Source organism: Thermobia domestica, chromosome 9 (genome assembly GCF_964235325.1).
Source record: "Thermobia domestica chromosome 9, izTheDome1.hap1.1, whole genome shotgun sequence".
In the NCBI taxonomy this organism is placed as follows: Eukaryota; Metazoa; Arthropoda; class Insecta; order Zygentoma; family Lepismatidae; genus Thermobia; species Thermobia domestica.
The window spans coordinates 280,127,871-280,145,120 of record NC_137462.1 but is presented as its reverse complement, the minus strand read 5'-3'; the positions used below and the strand labels follow the sequence as shown (position 1 = coordinate 280,145,120).

General features: G+C 38.4%; 1 protein-coding gene across 5 annotated transcripts in view; it reads right to left on the bottom strand.

Moving 5' to 3' along the window:
• The window catches only part of DAAM (disheveled-associated activator of morphogenesis-like protein), a 254,175-nt gene that overhangs the window by 160,894 nt on the left and 76,031 nt on the right, over window positions 1–17,250 (bottom strand). Inside the window, exon 1 of one of the 5 annotated variants that reach the window (XM_081726066.1) lies at window positions 4,057–4,477. The exons of 3 other annotated variants lie outside the window; for them this stretch is intronic. In XM_081726066.1, coding sequence (XP_081582192.1) covers window positions 4,057–4,092 — 36 coding nt within the window. In that variant the 5' untranslated portion in view covers window positions 4,093–4,477. Of the gene's footprint in view, window positions 1–4,056; window positions 4,478–17,250 lie in introns of those variants that run through there. One more of the 5 variants, XM_081726065.1, reaches the window with a different exon arrangement.

The following is a 17,250-nucleotide window of genomic DNA, read 5'->3' as shown; positions in this document are numbered from 1 at the left end:
CTAGAAGGTATAAACTGGGGGTCAGCCAGAACCTAGACTATGATATGTAGAAAAATATATCATGAGTTTATTATAAATTTCAAATAAAATGCTACAATAGCAATTAAGACCGACTGAGTTCCAACCTATAACATTAGGTTTCAACCCTTTGATTTACGGTTATTTGTGATTTCACGTTTATAACAGACAAATAGTTTTAAAAAGGTGTACTTTAAATAAATTTCTTAAAGAGATCTTTTTCACAAAGTTTATCCTTTTAAATTATTGTTCAAATCATTTGCATTTTAATAAGCCTTCTCCGAAATAAATGCATATGAATTGTGCTGCCATCTCTAGTTTTTTTAAACTATACGTTTGTGGACGTTTATATGTTTGTGGCAAATTATTTCGACAGTGAGATCTCGGAAACTACAGGCTCTAGAAAGATGACGTTTTCACTGACCGATTGCAAATTTTGCGTAGATTGTCCAGTTTTAACTCAACATTTTAAAACAAAAACATGGCCATTATTTATTTATTACATTTTTATGGGTACACTGGAAGTGTTGAAATTAAAAAAAACAAACTAAAGCATCATATCCTACCTATTATACATTCCAACACCATATAATTGTACATAGGGGCTGTATATCTCTCAGGTGTTTGTTTCATGGCCAAATTGTAATAAAAACGAAGGATAACCATTTCTCCAGTCTAAGTTGAATCTTTATTGTTTGGAGTGTTTTGCCCAATGAACACCATACGCTATATCACTAACATTATAATTGATTGTGTGTGTAATGTATTAGCTTATTTTAAAATGTATAAAACGATAATCATGCCTGTTGTTCTGTATGGTTGCGAAATATGGTCTCTTCCTCGGAACGAAGAACATAGATTGAAAGTATTTGAGGACAAGATCCTTAGACGAATATTCGGACCCAAGAGAAACAGCAATAGGGAATGGCGGAATCTTCATAACGAGGAACTACATAATTTATACGGTTTATCAAACATTGTTAGGGTCATCAAATCTAGGAGGCTCAGGTGGGCAGGTCATGTAGCCATGATGGAAGAAAGTAATAACGCTTTCAAAATCTTAACTGGAAGACCAGCCGGAAAACGACCACTAGGAAGACTAGGTGGGAGGATAATATTAAGATGGATCTCGCAAAAATAGGAAACTGAATCCAATTGGTTAAGGATAGAAGTCAGTGGAGAGCTTTTGTGAACGCGGCATTGAACTTCCGGGTTCCATAGACCATAGAGTTAGTTTATGTATTTGCTTATTACATACTACATGCAAGAAGAAAGAAAACACAGATCATACATGAATTAAAAATTCCAACCGAAAGTAGGCTCAAATCTTGCAAACGGTACCGGTACGAGATATTGAAAAAGTAATCGAAAAAAATCTCCCCTTTACGGTATCTCTTGCCGATTTTTACCAAGAGTTCTTTCATTTGTATCTGCAAAGGGACATGTACAGATGTGAGGAATAACAAGGAGATTCATGCTCAAATATGAATGATGCGCTGTGTAAAGAGCGCAGGTTCAGCTAGTAAACTTAAATAATAATAATAGCTTAAATTATTTTTGTCACTCAAAACACTGGGGGACTAGACTACCCCGGACCGGAGTAGATCTGCCTCTGAAAATTTAACTGGAGTTAAAATTGCTCTTTATTCTTTTATGTTCATTTCAAGTCTAGAAGGCTTCAAGCCACCTGATTAGGGGGTTTTGTCCCCCTCTCCGCCCCAAAAATTTCGGTGGGAGATCGGGAACTAAATCAAATGTGAGAGGATTGCACTGGAACACACATTATATTCTCAAATGCGGATTTTAACACAGTTGGCCGAAGGAAGATTATAGGTGCTCTTGATTTTGATATTACGTCCTGAAGGACATGCCCTGTATAACAGTGATATGTGACCGCAGTTTAAGCTATCTTAGTTCCGGGGAAAGGAAAGAGACTGGCCAACTTCGAAGGCTGATCATTGGGTCTCAATAAATTACACTTTCCGAAAAATGAGTTGATTTTAGTTTAGCGTCCCGTTCAGCAGCGAGGCTACATGAGACGTGGACCTACTGATTAACGTGGAATCTAAACCACATGAGCTCCCGCCGGGAATCGAACCCGGGTCTCCCACGCCAAAGGTTTCCGAAAAATGAAACTGAATGAAATCTTTCAGCTTAACGTCCCACGATTAGGGTCTTTTAGACTAAGGGAGACCGATGATTAAGGCAAGTAAAGGATTATGGAAAAAATGGTGGAATGAAAGTTTGGGAGGAAACAGGAGTACTCCGAGAAAAGCCACGGACACGATGTTGTCCACCACAAACTTACTTAGCCGGGGATGGAACCAGGGACACCACGCACCAGAGGTAAGCGCTCTACCACTGCGCCGCTGTACCCCCTACATTTTCCGAGAGGTTTTCCTTCAGAATATGAAGATTAAACTCAGGGAACAATTAGTCAAATTCAAAGAAAACGCCCTCCTTTATGGCATGGCTAAAGCACATCCCTTTGGTGCACGCGGTTTCGGTTCGATTCTCGATAGATCAAACGGGCTACAGTAATTCATATCCCACCTGAAAGTGTAGGTCTCACTCTTCCTTTATAGATTGGCTGCTAATCAGGACGTAAGTATAAATTAATCAAAGCAGGGACGTACGCAGGGGGCGAGTCCTGGGGAGTCTGAAACTCCCCCGGTAAGTTTAGTCTGATTTTAGAGGTGATTTTGTAGATTGTTAAAATATGCATTCTTTCCTCAGCCCAGTGGCGCCGGTTTCTGTATAGCTTTGGGGGTGTTATCCTCATATTGAATTTAGACTCCCGAAATAGATTTCTGCGTACGTGCCTGAATCAAAGCTGCAATGAAATAAACGCAGAGCTATTAACCAAAGGAGATACGAACCAATCCCTATAGTAATTGTGATGGTGTGTCTTTCATTGAGTTCGTTTTGGATTGATTTCAATATTAGACTACTCGGGTCAAAATCGAAGAAAGAAAAAAAGGTCTCAAACCAGATCGAGCCGGGTTTTACCAGCAGGGACATTTTTGATTTCGCTTGGAGGGCATAGGTGTTTCTTATTCGTATTTTTCTATACTATTGATTAAAAGGTTGATATTTAGTACCTCCCCCAATCTTACACATATAAGATTTACAGTGTATTACTTTACAAAATATAGCTGAACTAGGGACAGCTAACGAAGGGAGTTAGAAGCCCCCAGGGTCCTTGTACTTCTACCTTTATCACTATTTAGACAAAAAACAAGGTACTTGGTTCTGGAACCATGAAACGAGTTGGGGGAGATACTAAATGCCACCCGAACATGCTTTCTTCGGATGCAAGTTTAGACATTATGAAAGAAATGCATAAGTGACAAATCAATAATTATCCTAATTAGGATTTAATTTTTGAAATGGTCCTAAAGAAAAGACTATATCGATCGTTAAAATATACATTCTTTCCTCACTCCAGTGGCGCCTGTTTCTGTATAGCTTTGGGGGTATGCCCTTCAAATATGTTTCATAATCAGAAATCCAAGCAAACCTGGGGCACTGGCCCCCTAAGGATCGGCGAGCATGTTCCTGGGGAACAACTAGACCATTTGTCAATCCCTGTTAACTACAGCAGTACAAACGTTCAAATCGCTCTCTTGAAACGTCGATGATACTGAGTTATGTCATTTTTCGGTAATAGTTAAGAACAGCTACTTCTCATCTCCCGTGCACGAGGATACATCTTACTGTTGCACTACCTAAACACCCTAAGTACAAGGGCAAGAACTCAGTCTATTACCTACTTTTTAACATCCTAGATAGTCAATGAATAATTCCTGAAAGTATGGCGTTTCTCGTCCTTCCCTAAATGGGAAGTACGGCTCCTTAACTATAACCCATTTGGTATTCTATTAAAGAGGCGAATATCCATTTGTTTGTTTGTTTTTAAATCACTGTACATACAAATCTACTTGCAACATTACAGACACTCAAAAAGGACTAATGTAACATCCATGATTGAAAGATGCAATTTGTAACGTGTCTGAAATACATTACGATTAAACTTACCAATTTGATCTTGCCCATTTTCTCCCAAAGGGTCATTGGGAGGGATTCTTTAGTAGCACATCGCCTACAAACGCACTTGTTTGATTGTTACTCTCTGTGTGACGTTTGACCTTTGTAATAACAGTAAACAAAAACAAAAATACAACAATGACCAGTCGTATATTCCAAGACGAAAGATGAGGTTTGTCTTCTAGATTAAAAATTTATATCACGTAACAGCTATAAAAAACAACACAAGCACTTCCATTCAAGCATTCGTATCGTAATCACCGCCACACAACTCACTACAACAATCGGAATTATTGTACTGAACATCAGCTGTGTTCTTCCGAGTATGAAGAAGGCAGCACCTCGGCACGGAGAAATCAAGAACTACTGCAGTATGACCTACATGGGAAATTACAAGAACCGCACTGAACCCACCTACTAAAAGTACGTGTGTGCTGCGCTGTGTATTAATTACTGTTGTGTTGATCCCTTCTCTCACGTCCAGGTGGTCATGGGAGAAGCATGAACTTCAAGACACCGGCGGGATTTAATAATAGCGGTGCGGCACTTATCACTGGAGGAAAAGAACAGTTGATGCGTTTTATTTGTTCAATTACAATACAATTACACACTAGACGCAGTAAATGCAGCAGATAGTCTGGGTCTTCTATACGCAAAGAAAGCGCCAAGCGTAGCCATGAGAAAAGCAGTAACAAATGAGTCATTTGTCAAAGTGGCATGATTTAAAAAAAAGAAACAAAAAAAGAACACACTAACCGAATTGCAACTCACTAAAAAGTACTTGAGTCATGGTACCTTTATTTCCAAACTTGATTTGAGCTCTTGGACCGCATGGTTCAGCGTTCACTTCTGGTGCGTGGGGTCCAGCTCGCGCCAAGTGAGCTTTGTGGTGGACAAACACGGAACACCATGTGCGTGGCTTTCCTCGGTGTTCTCCCGTTTCCTCCCACTTTCTTCATTCCACCATTTCATTCATTTCTCATCATCACTGTCACTCTTAACCTAGCCGGCATACCCGAGGGACGTAAAACGTAAATATTTCATTTCATTTGTGCTCTAAGAGGACTCAGTAGTTCTCGTAGTTTCAGCTGATATAGGTTTTGCCCGGCCTAATGTCGCATTCAACTGAAATGAAATGAAATCTTTAAGTTTTACGTCCCACGGTTATGCCGGTTAGGCTAAAGAAGACGGTGATGATGAAAGATGAGTGAAATAGTGGAATGAAGAGAGTGGGAGGAAACGGGAGAACCCCGAGAAAACCCACGAGCACGGTGTTTGTCCACCACAAAGTTCACTTGGCGGAGGCTGGGATCGAACCCGGGACCCCAAGCACCAGAGGTGAACGCTCTACCACTGAGCCACCGCGCCCCCCCGCATTCAACTGAGTGATATGGTCAATCCATATACATTTTTATTTATTTATTTATTTTTGTATTTGCCTTCTTCCTCGCATATTTACGAGGGAGATTTGGCCCCCTCCCTGACGAAGTTTAACAAATCCCTGTCCCCTCAAGATAAATTGTTTAACCTATGTCACTCTTGTGCTAGCACATCCTTTAGCAAATAGTGTTCCAGTATAGCCCCTCACAATTTGGTTTTGTCCCGCTCGGACAAAGTTTCAGGAAGAAAAAATGACCCCAAGATCCGCTATTTGTTAAGTAAAGAAGCTCCGAATAATGGTCTTTATGATCTGGGTCAGCACCTGGCATTCAAACCCAAGATACGCACATTTGCTATGCAGCTATAAGGGAATAGGAACGTGATTTAGTTATAGTCTTATACTATGAAAAGTTTTCGCGTTTTGCACTTTTATCCTTTATTTATAAATTGGAGTGACGCAGAACAGAATGCTGGTGTGAAAATGAAATGATCCTTTATAGTTAAACGTCCCACGATATTTGCCCTTTAGGCTAAATGAGAAGTGCGGTTAATACAAATGAACTATGATTTTCTGTCCTCTTCTACGGGGAATCGAATCCGGGACTACCAGTGGCGGATCTACCCCGGGGCCGGGGGGTTTGCCCCCAGTTTTTTGAGTGACAAAAATAATTGAAGTTATTATTTATATATTTTTGAAAGTTTATAGGAAACTCATGATATGCCTATCATAGTCTCGGTTATGGCAACCCTCCCTCCCAGTTTTTATCTACTATATCCGCCACTGGGGACCACATATACCAAAGGCACATGCAGTAGCCACTAGACTGCGAGGTAGACTAGAATGCTGTTGTAATAATATACCTCAGACAATAGTATATATAGTTTTGATCTTTTACTCTGGTCAATAGATTGTCCTGACCAGCGCCGTGCCGTGGGGGGGCGAGCGGGGCGACGGCCCCGGGCGCCAAAGTAAGGGGTTCGAAAAATTCGGGGGGAAAAGGAAAAAAGATAGGAAAAACTGCTTGGATATATGTATGGGGGCGCCGCCGTATACTCTCGCCCCGGGCGCTGATTTTCCACAGCACGGCCCTGGTCCTGACGAACATGATTCAAGCAACTATTGTCTTAGGCCAAGAAAATGTACGTACTATAAGAATACCCGTCAAAGTGTATGATCCATTGCAAGCGACAAGGACAGAGAACGACACAGAGCTTTACTAATAGAAACAAATGTACTTTGTGAGAAGAGAAAGCACTTTCACCCTTTCGATATATGATAGCCATGAATCTAGTTTCATGGCCAACACTACAAGCGACGACTTTCCTGTTGGGCTTTCGTGAGTGAACAAATTATTTGAAAGTCTTGTTTCTTCTTTCTTTTTAGGAAAGGAGTCGGACACAGTTATACTTTAAGAAAAATACAAAGCGAAATAACAAGTAGAGGAACCATATTACCTTGCTGCTACATCGTTAAGTATTCTACTAAAACATTCTCTATAACTATCCTTTCACTACAGGTGGTACTTATACCGGATACTTTAGCGGAATATTGCAATGTAGTAACAGGGTAACGTGTCCTCCCCGATATATTAATTCGTTTCTTATTTTGCTCCAACTACTTTTGCATGTATTAAAATTCGTGTTATTTCAAAGGAAACATAAAATGCCTCTGTACTATATAATGGAAGACATAATGGAGCCAGTACAGGAGCAAGTCTCCGAGTGGCAGGGCCGGGCTTAACTTTTGTTATCTTCGGGAATTTATGGTAACTTTTGTTACCATAGCGTAATGTTGTCTTTGACCGCTTATTTAGGTCCTATAACAGGCATTTAAGATGTTTTATTATTATTATTATTATTGGTCAAGTCAAACATGGACCAAAAAATACCCCAGATGCATTTTGGACCGGATGCTCAACTTGGCGGCGCCAAGTACGGGCGGAGGGCCGCGATGTTCTTTTCTTAAGGCAAATTTCAAAAATGTTTCACCCTTAGTTTTCAAGATACTAGATTGAAATTTTGCATAAGTATTGTGTGCACTTTTGAGTATTTCTCAATTTTTTTGAGATCCCTAAGTGAGCCCGTGCCCGAGGTGCAAAGTATTCCGAGAAGTTTTTTTTTTTTTTTTTTTTTTTTTTTTTAAAGAAAAAAATCGGTTTCTCCCTAATTTCCTGGTTCAGATGTATGATACGGACATGTGAGTGGTACCGTTGGAAATGGCCCGAGAAAATGGCTTTTGAACCATGAAACTACGCCAAATAGTAATGATACAGTAATTTTTTTGAATATTTCTATAGAACGGAATATTCAGATTTTCAAAACAAAATTCCGCCCTTAGTTTGCAAGATACACGATTGAAATTTTGCACACGCGTCGTGCACATAACTACGTATTTTTCAAGAGATTTTCAGATCCTTACGTGAACCCAGGCCCGGGCCAGAGGGACGCATTTTTTTTTTTTTTTTTTTCGAAAAAGCTTCCGGTTTTTCCCGTTTCTGGTGTACAATGCGGACAAAAGCAAGTGGTGCCGTTGGAAAGGATGCTTTATTCTACACAAAACGAGGTATGAACCATGATCCTACAATAAATAGTAAGGAAGCAATAGCTGTTTGACTGAAAATCTAAAATTTACCTCAAGAAGTGGAAATACTAAAAGAGTTAAGCCGATTGGACCTATTACACGCGGTGGAGTGTAATTTATTCTCGATTGTCAAATACACACACAATAATATTTTATATATATATACATGCATGCTCTTATTGACTATTCCAGTGACTGTGGTATTTGAAGAAAGAAGTTTTCCCAAGTTGAAACTAATCAAAACTCAGTTGAGATCATCAATTCAGCAAAAACATTTGAACAGTTTGGCAATTTTGTTCATTGAGTTTAAATTATGAGAAGGGAAATTCTAAAATACTTTGCACAGAAATAAAAGCAAGAAAAGTAACTTTGATAAAGGCGAATAAAATGTTTGATTTATAAATTGTGAATGTTCAGCGAGTTTTAAATCAAAAAATATAATTTGTTTTCAACAGTGCATTTAAATTTTCATTTTTCTCTAAAGAAAAATAAAAACTTTTTTTAAAAATTATTTTACAATCGTTCAAATTATGCTATTGTGACTAGACGTACGTACTGTTCTGAAGAGATATACAAATTGTTAGTTATTTGTAAGCTTGCATGTATGCAAATTTATATTAAAACTAGCCTTCGGTTAGCTGGGGGCTCCGCCCCCAGACTCCCACGTTTGCTCAGCTTCTTATGTATCATTCTTTGCATTAAAAGTGAATTTCGTGCATTTGCTCTTAACATTTCCTGAATTTGGCCCAGCTGGGGGCTTCGCCCCCTGACCCCCGCGTTTACTCAGCCTACGGCCTCGTACCTCTTAAGCACACAATTCTACGGAATTTCAAGTTTTTTTTCCTATTTCAACTACCTAAAGGACACCCATTTAAATAACATGGGAATTTCTTCATCCCCCATTTAGACACCTTAAAAAACTAAAAATATTCACTTTTGGCAATTTTCTTGGAGTTTGTCCCGGAAGGTTAGAGTCATGCCAAATTTCATCATTCTAATGCTACCGGAAGTGCCTAAACATTTTGGGGTGTAGAAGATGTCCCATATAAATATTAAATAACATGGAAAAGATTTTTCAGTTGCCCATAAAACCACTCTAAAGTTGGAAATTTTTATTTTTGCTCATTTACTTGGGTACCGCTAACGAAAACGTACAAGCTTACCGAATTTCAAATTTGTATTCCAAGTACCTAAAATATGAAATTATAGGTTAAAAAAAAAGCCCATTTAAATAACATGGAGATTATTTTCATCCCCCTTTAGACCCTCTAAAAAATAAAATTATTTTCTTTTGGTAATTTTCCTGTTGGTTAGTCTCAGAAAGTTACAATCATGCTGAATTTCAACCTTCCACGTCAACCGGAAGTACCCCTTTAATTTGTGTCAGTTCATGTAGTTTTATATATAGTTAGGATGTATGTTCTATCTGTTTTATCTATTAACTCGCAAGCCTTTTTAAGTATATATTTTGGTTGTCTTTTTATTCTACTACAGGGAAATGAATTATATAATAGAATGACGTATATATGATTTAGGTTTTAATTTGGTAGAGTTTAGTGAGAGGTATAACAATGAAATTTTATAAATTTAACTTAAAAGAATTTTAATACAATTCTATTTAGAGTGTGAATCCAAGTGTTTGCTAGTGAACTGTTTTATGCACTGAGTTCATAAACACACTTATTAAAGCTCTATGAAGATAAATATTTTATTTTGTGCCATAGATTATTGTTTAGTTCCAAAATCTAATTCTGGTGAAGTCTTGATCGGTGATGTTTAATTATTGCGCAGACAAAGAAATGAAGGTCTAATACTCTCTTAATAGTTTATTTCTTTGTAAATTACTTTAAGTACCTACTACATCAACACTAATAAAAGTTTAACAAATACTGTTTTACTTATAAAAATACTAGTACGAGCATATCTTAGCAACAGCTTAAAAACTATATTTATTTAAGTAAAATATTAAGTTGTGTCTAGAATAATAACCAACTTAAATTAGACGTTTTCTTCTTTTTTTTAATTTTAGTGGTACTAAACGCCATATTTAAAATTAATGTATCAAGATCTTCCTTAAAATTAATAACCTAAATGCTCGTAAAGGAACATATAGCCAATACAGTTTGAAAACGTTCCTAAGTCCAGTTTCCAAAAGTTCTTAAAAAAAAAAAATAAAACTAAAACAAAAAAAGTCTATGTATACACTGTTTGTAATTGTATAACAAAGTGTTTACAATGTTTTTTTTTTTTTTTCATACAATTATACCTTAGTGTAAGTTGCCTGGGAACATGGGGTCTCCAGAATTATTGTTCCCAATTGCGCCCTGTCAAGTGGACAAGTTCATATATTAATTATTTTGACTCCCTATCCAAGAATAGAAAATACTTTACATACATTTTGACTATCTACAGCACCTTTTTTTCCCATCTTGATGCAAGTAGGGAAGACGCTCTGCAGGATTTTTTAAAGTAATTTTTCCTCTGTTATTTTCATGACAAAGATTTCAGAATGTGGAATTTTCTCATACTCAAAAGGTCTAATAAAAGCAGGAAACGACAATAACGTGTTATAATGGTCTTATAATCGGTTGTAAATATGTTTTTAATATATTAATCTCACGTAAATAAAAACAAATTACAATATTTTATTTTTGATGTTCACATTCGCCAAGAGTTGCTTTTACGTCGTATACATTTTTTTCATAAAGCAATAGCAAGAACTATTAGTTTTCCAAGTACAAAGCATTTCAAACGGTACTTTCCCCCATTTACTACAACTTTTAGAAATAGTATTCTTTTTATAGTCAGAAAACATAGCTTGATTGATTTTGCTTTAGTCATTATCTAACAACGAGGTTATGAGGGACAGGGTCCCCATATTTATGCAGGCTCTGTAACAATGTTGAGAACTGAATCCGTCACAGTTACCGAATAAGCACATCATCATATAAAGTTACTTCCCCACCATATTATTTCGCCTCCAAGATGATGAAGTACAGAACAACAACACTTTTGTGTTCCTGGCTCGAACCAGACCACAGATATGCTCCTAGGAAATAGTAACCACTCGGCATGCACCCAGCCCTCGAAGGGCAATAGCTAGCCAGATGGCGCGAGTGAACTGCAGTCATCGCGTCAGCTCTCAATGAGATTGTTTCTAGTTTTCGAAACCCGGCACCTCTGCCTCTTCATTCAAGAGCTGACCATTTCTTTCCTCTTTCTGCTGGATTAACACCGAAAATAATTAAAGTATATTCACATGCGCCAACCCTAAGGGAGCCAAGCCCCCTCCTCCCAAAGTTGGCTTCGGCTCCCAAGATCAGGATATCTGTCAAGAAAACACATTTACCTGATCCCATCTCCCCCTAAAGTTATACAGAAATCGGCACAGTCCTATTAATCAATATTACGCACATTTCATATGCTGTTCTTTCTACGTTTTTAATTATTCAAAAGTCATATTGCGAGATTGAACTTTCCAAAGCAACATCCTATTGTTCTTTGCAGTTCGGCCAACGCCTCCATTGAAAACAAGGATTCCATCTTTCGGTTAGAATCAACCGTAACAATACTGCTCATGGCCAGCGGTAGAGAGAGTCGGATGGCACTTGAGTACCCTCTGGACCTCTAATTTAGTCTGGTGACAAACCGTATCTACGTACTTGACTAGATTCAGAATACACTTCAATTTTGCCATTTTTAATTGAGAACACCTCTTGTCTTTCACCACCACTACCACTAGGAATCGAAGCATGGACTGCTCTATCAAAACAACCGCCTCTGGTGCATGGAGTCCTTGGTTAGATCCCAGTTCGCACCAAGTGAGCTTTGTGGTGGACAAATACCGTGTGCGTGAGTTTTCTTGGGGTTCTCCCGTTTCTTCCCACTTTCTATTCCACCATTTCATTCATCGCTCATCACCGTCTCCTTTAGCCTAGCCAGCATAATCGTGGTACGTAAAACTTAAAGATTTAATTTCTATCAAAACAACGCGTGAGAACCTGCAGTACAAAGAAAGCACTGCACACACAAATTACAGGGAAACGAAAGTGCGTGGTTCTTAGCAGCTCAAGTTTGTAGGTCATTGCACCCCAGGAAATGTTCAGTTACTAAATTGGATACTATTGAATTGTAATAATGCCACGCATTAACAGTCATTCAATGCTTCTGGGCCCACGAAAATATGAAATCCCGATCCCGGCCCCTATGCAATACACATACACAGATAGACAGAAAGATCTTTCGCAGAAATGGTGCAAAACGGACACTTCATACTGTTCTCACATTTCTTTTTTCTTTCGAACTCTTGAGGTGTGGAGGCAGCCCATACTGGTTCTAAGTACGTCATCAACTGGTTTTTGAATGAAGTGAAACAAGATTTCTGTGCTAAACAAGTATAGAAAGAGACGTGATATATCATTCTGTGCTACATATGGCACATCACGCCTACAGTAAACAGCTAAGAATATTGTGGCTCTTCAGGAGAGAAAAACGAAATCCGATCGGCGATTAGCACTCACTCATCATATTCTGCATATATTGTGTTATGGTACTGTAGAGTGTTAGAGCTCTGAAGCCCAAAGTAAAATAGCCATATATAAACATTCGATTTCTTCTTATTATGGTCACCGCCCGCTGGAGTCACTCACACTCCTGATGGGGCGATGGTTATGGTACACTCTTCAGTGAAAATTACCCATCCCTTCTAATCTGCATAGTAATCAGGGAAGCAATTAAAAGGTCGCCAAAGACTCCAGTGGAATCAAATTCTTTACCTGACAAGTGTATGAAGAAGAAGCATTGCTGAATGTTTCCTTATAACTTCCATTGGTCAACTTAATCATGCTACCACCACAAAATGGAAGGTCTCTCTCTCTCTCTCTCTCTCTCTCTCTCTCTCTCTCTCTCTCTCTTTCTCTCTCTCTCTTTCTCTCTCTCTCTTTCCACTTGCTATGAGGATAATGCTGTCAATATATCATTATCAGCAAGATCTTCAATACTAAAAGAGTTCCCTTGTGGTTAAATGGTTAGAGTCTTCGCCTTTGGTGTACGAGACCCGGGTTTGATTCCCGGAGGTGGCTCATATGGATCGGATTCCACATTAGAAGTACGTAGGCCCACGTCTCATACAGCCTCGTTGCTTATAGGGACGCTAAACAAAGTCAAATCAAATACTAAAAAACACACGAATTCTACATACAAGTATTAATCCTGTACAAGATATTTAGTTGTATTTTTTATTTATTTATTTTGACCTTTTCTTATTTAGTTCTGATGAAAAAACAGTTTGGCCAACGTTTGCCGTTTCTCGCTAAATCTGACGGTTTTAGGAGCCAGGACGTTATTTACGGAGGGCAGGGGAGGGGAGGGGAGGGGATATACCTCCTTTAGTTTGGGAAGCACGTGCTTTTTTAATAAATTGTATAATCATAATAAAAAAATATGAAACTCTCATGTCGGTCGACAATCTATAGCTGCCTAGTAAAATCCGAAATGGCGTTTCTGTCAATCACTTCTAGCGGTGACAATTGGTTATTAGAGTGTTGTCGCGAAATCTGAAGACATCGACAAGTATTCGTTATGTATTTCAAGAGACATTTCGATAGCACATGTTTCTCTGCATCTTTTTCCGTTTACGGTACTAGGACCAGTGTATTACAGATGCTTTCAAAACTGCTCATATATCCGAGAAATAACTTTGTGGTAGAGAATATTGTGTCCGTGGGTTTTCTGTGGGTACTCCCATTTTCTCCCACATTTTTATTCCACCGATTATTCCATCATCATTCACTTGCCTTAATCGTCTGTCTCCCTTAGCCTAAAGGGCATAACTGTGGGATATTAAGCTAAAATACTTCATTTCATTTTAATCAGTACAGCAATGTGATTTGAGAAGATATCTGCCCAAAGGAACTGGACTAAAACCTCTGCTGTTATGTTATGAACTCTATTTGATATATCTGTTCGTCGAATAGAAAATTCCAGACGTTTCTATCAAGGGCGCCGATCCTGGGGCGTCCGAGAGGGCCTGGGTCCCCCCAAAGCTCATGTAGGCCTCCTATTGTATTTATGAATATACAATATTTGGCATAATTTGAATGCGATTTGTCTTAAAATCCTCATATATATACACCTTCTGCATCTGAATGCCCCCCCAAATTTACAGAGAAATCGGCGCCCTTGGTTTCTATCTATGCGTATCTTTCCTTTTTTCTGCTACTTGATCGTTGTATCATTAGCGAGTTGTGTTGGGAAAAGTTGATTAAATTATTTTCTATCCCACTTCTTTCCCTAAACCATATTTTTTGTCTATTTTCTAATATTCCTACCTCCAGATGTATACGTTCCTTGATTCTATCCAAATTGTTTTCCTGTTGTGTATGTCATTCTCCCCTTTCTTTCTTACGTTTTTAGTTTCTTCTTGAAAAGTCTTCCCTAAAACGCTGTCCTACCCCCGTCGATAAGTTATCGTCAATAAATTCCCGGTGGGAGCTCATGTGGTTCGGATTCCACGTTAATCAGTAGGTCCACGTCTCATATAGCCTCGCTGCTGAAAGGGACGCTAAACTAAAATCAACTCAATTCAACTTATCGTCAATAAAGTAAAATTATATAAAATACACCAAACATTCGGCTACACATCTGACTACAATATATTAACTTAAACAAAATGAAAAAATCTTTTGAGTTTTACGTCCCACGCTTATGCCGGTTAGGCTAAAGGAGATGGTGATTATGAGAAATGAATGAAATGATGGAATGAAGTGGGAGAACCCCGAGAAAACTCACGAGCATAGTGTTTGTCCACCACAAAGTTCACACAGTGAGAGCTGGAATCGAACCAGGGACCCCAAGCACCGGAGGTGAACGCTCTACCACTGAGCCACCGCGTCCCAGATTGAACAAAATGCAGTAACAGTAAGTAAGCATAGTTCCTGTACAGGTATGCAACTGCCCTGTAAACACGTTCACACATAAAATGCGGAAACCTTCAAATGAAGACAATACATGGTCTTCTTTCGTCACATCTCAGTAAAATAAAAGTATTATCTTCTTTGATGTTTTACTAAACGAAATTTAATGGAAAATATAATGATCAGAATGTTAAAATTGAATTAAAAGTTTATTATATTGTAAACTTAAAAAGCAGAAATAAAGATCAATACTGTAATTTTATTTAAATCTTTATTTCACACACGTGAATTTCTTTGTTTTATTTTCTCTTGTTGCTTGTTAAATTAACCAAACAAGCCGAAAAATGAAAATGAAATGAAACGAAATCGTCGAGATTTATGTCCCATGGTTATGCTGTGTGGGATAAAGGAGACGGTGATGATGAGAAATGAATGAAATGGTGGAATGAAGAAAGTGGGAGGAAACGGGAGAACCCCGAGAAAACCCACGCACACATTGTTTTCACTTGGTGGGGGCTGGGATCGAACCCTAGATGATTTTACATTTGAAACACTACAAGTAGTACTTTTCCCCTACAACTAATAAAAACAAAAGTACTATTAAGCGTTAAAATACATGTAGCCAAAATGTTAATATTTAGTAATATGAATCATAAGAAGTTACATTAGAAAATCGTTTTAAAAAAACTACGAGAAATTTAATAGCTGCGTATTTTTAAAATAAAAAATATTTCATAAAATTAGGTGGTTGGTTCGTTAAATTGGAATTCAGTCATATTTTAAGCGCCGAAGCTATATGAGACTTGGATCTATAACTTAACATGTCCTTGATATCCCACGCCGAAAGGGAGTACGCCAACTACATAGGTAAGAAAATTAATAAAACTGCAGTGAGAAAAAATGTATGTGGCGTACGTAAACTCGTATCTTGTAGATCTTGTAAATCTTGTTTTTGGACTTAACGTACAGCAAACGTATAACTGTAAACGCATGTTTTATAATACTTTCTGTATATATGTTCCATCTGTACGTACTTTCGTATGAAACAGCATAGGCGGTCAAGGATCTCACATACAAATGGACGTATATCATATGTAGCTGACGAAAATAGCATACATATATGTATGTAATATAAGGAGGACTGTTAGATATCATTCGTCCTGCAAAGCCATGATGTAACATCTAAGGGCAGTGCCTATGCAGCATACGGATAAGATATGCTCCGTACTGATTTCTGTAATAAGCAAAAGGATTCCGTATATTTGTACAATATACCGCAGTCCGGAGAACGGTTTTTTTTTTTTTTTTTTTTTTTTTTTTTTTTTTTTTTTTTTTTTAGAGTGGACTTTATTACTATCCTATCATGGACGGGTGACAATATTGCATTTTAATTCACCGAAGATAATTCCCTCTAACCCATCGTAACCTAAGAATCAGGGGCGGATCCAGGGGGCGATCGAGGCAATCGCCCCCAGAAGAGGAAAAATTTCTTATTTTATATATATAAATAAAACCCATTCCAAAGTTTGGAGCCCTTAAAAGTAGCAGTATGACAACCCCCACCTCCCAGAAGTTGGTCCTGGATCCGCCCCTGTTAAGAATACTATTCAGGTGTAAAGAAACGAAACTTCTTGATAGAAAGACCTCAGTCGATTAACCGGTCACCTGGAATTGAGGCAGCACGCCGTGAGTCCCGTCATCCTTATTGATCGTTTGGTTGACCGGATTCCGCTAATTCTTTTAGTCAAGTAGTTCCTTTATTATTCTCACGACGCTGGGCTATAGCCGCAATGGCAATACCATTTTGTATTCTCCGACTCTCATGCATTTCACCACTAAACACACCTACCACTGCTTCACTTCATGATCTCACAGAAACCCATAGATCATCAAAAGGATACGGAGTTGTTGACACGTTTGAAATAAACTGATTAAAAAAAGTTTTAATGGAATCAAGATTATTTTCGGTTAAGGGTTAAAGCTGAATTTGGTAGCAAGTCCTGAACATCTCGACCCACGGAGGGAGTTCCATACATGCACCCACTCAGAAATTTTTGTTGGCAAGGTCCAAAGTCGCACGATTAGAGGGGCTCCGGACTGGTTAAGCGCACCGTGAGTGCACCCCTTGTGCACACAAAACACTAGTATATTATTTAGAAAGAATTATGGGAGCACGGTGGCTCACTGGTAGAGCGCTTACCTCTGGTGCGTGGCGTCCCTGATTCGATTCCCAGCAAAGTAAGTTTGTGATGGACAACATCTCCGTGGGTCTTCTCAGCTTATTTTTGTTTTCTTCTACTTCCTCATTCC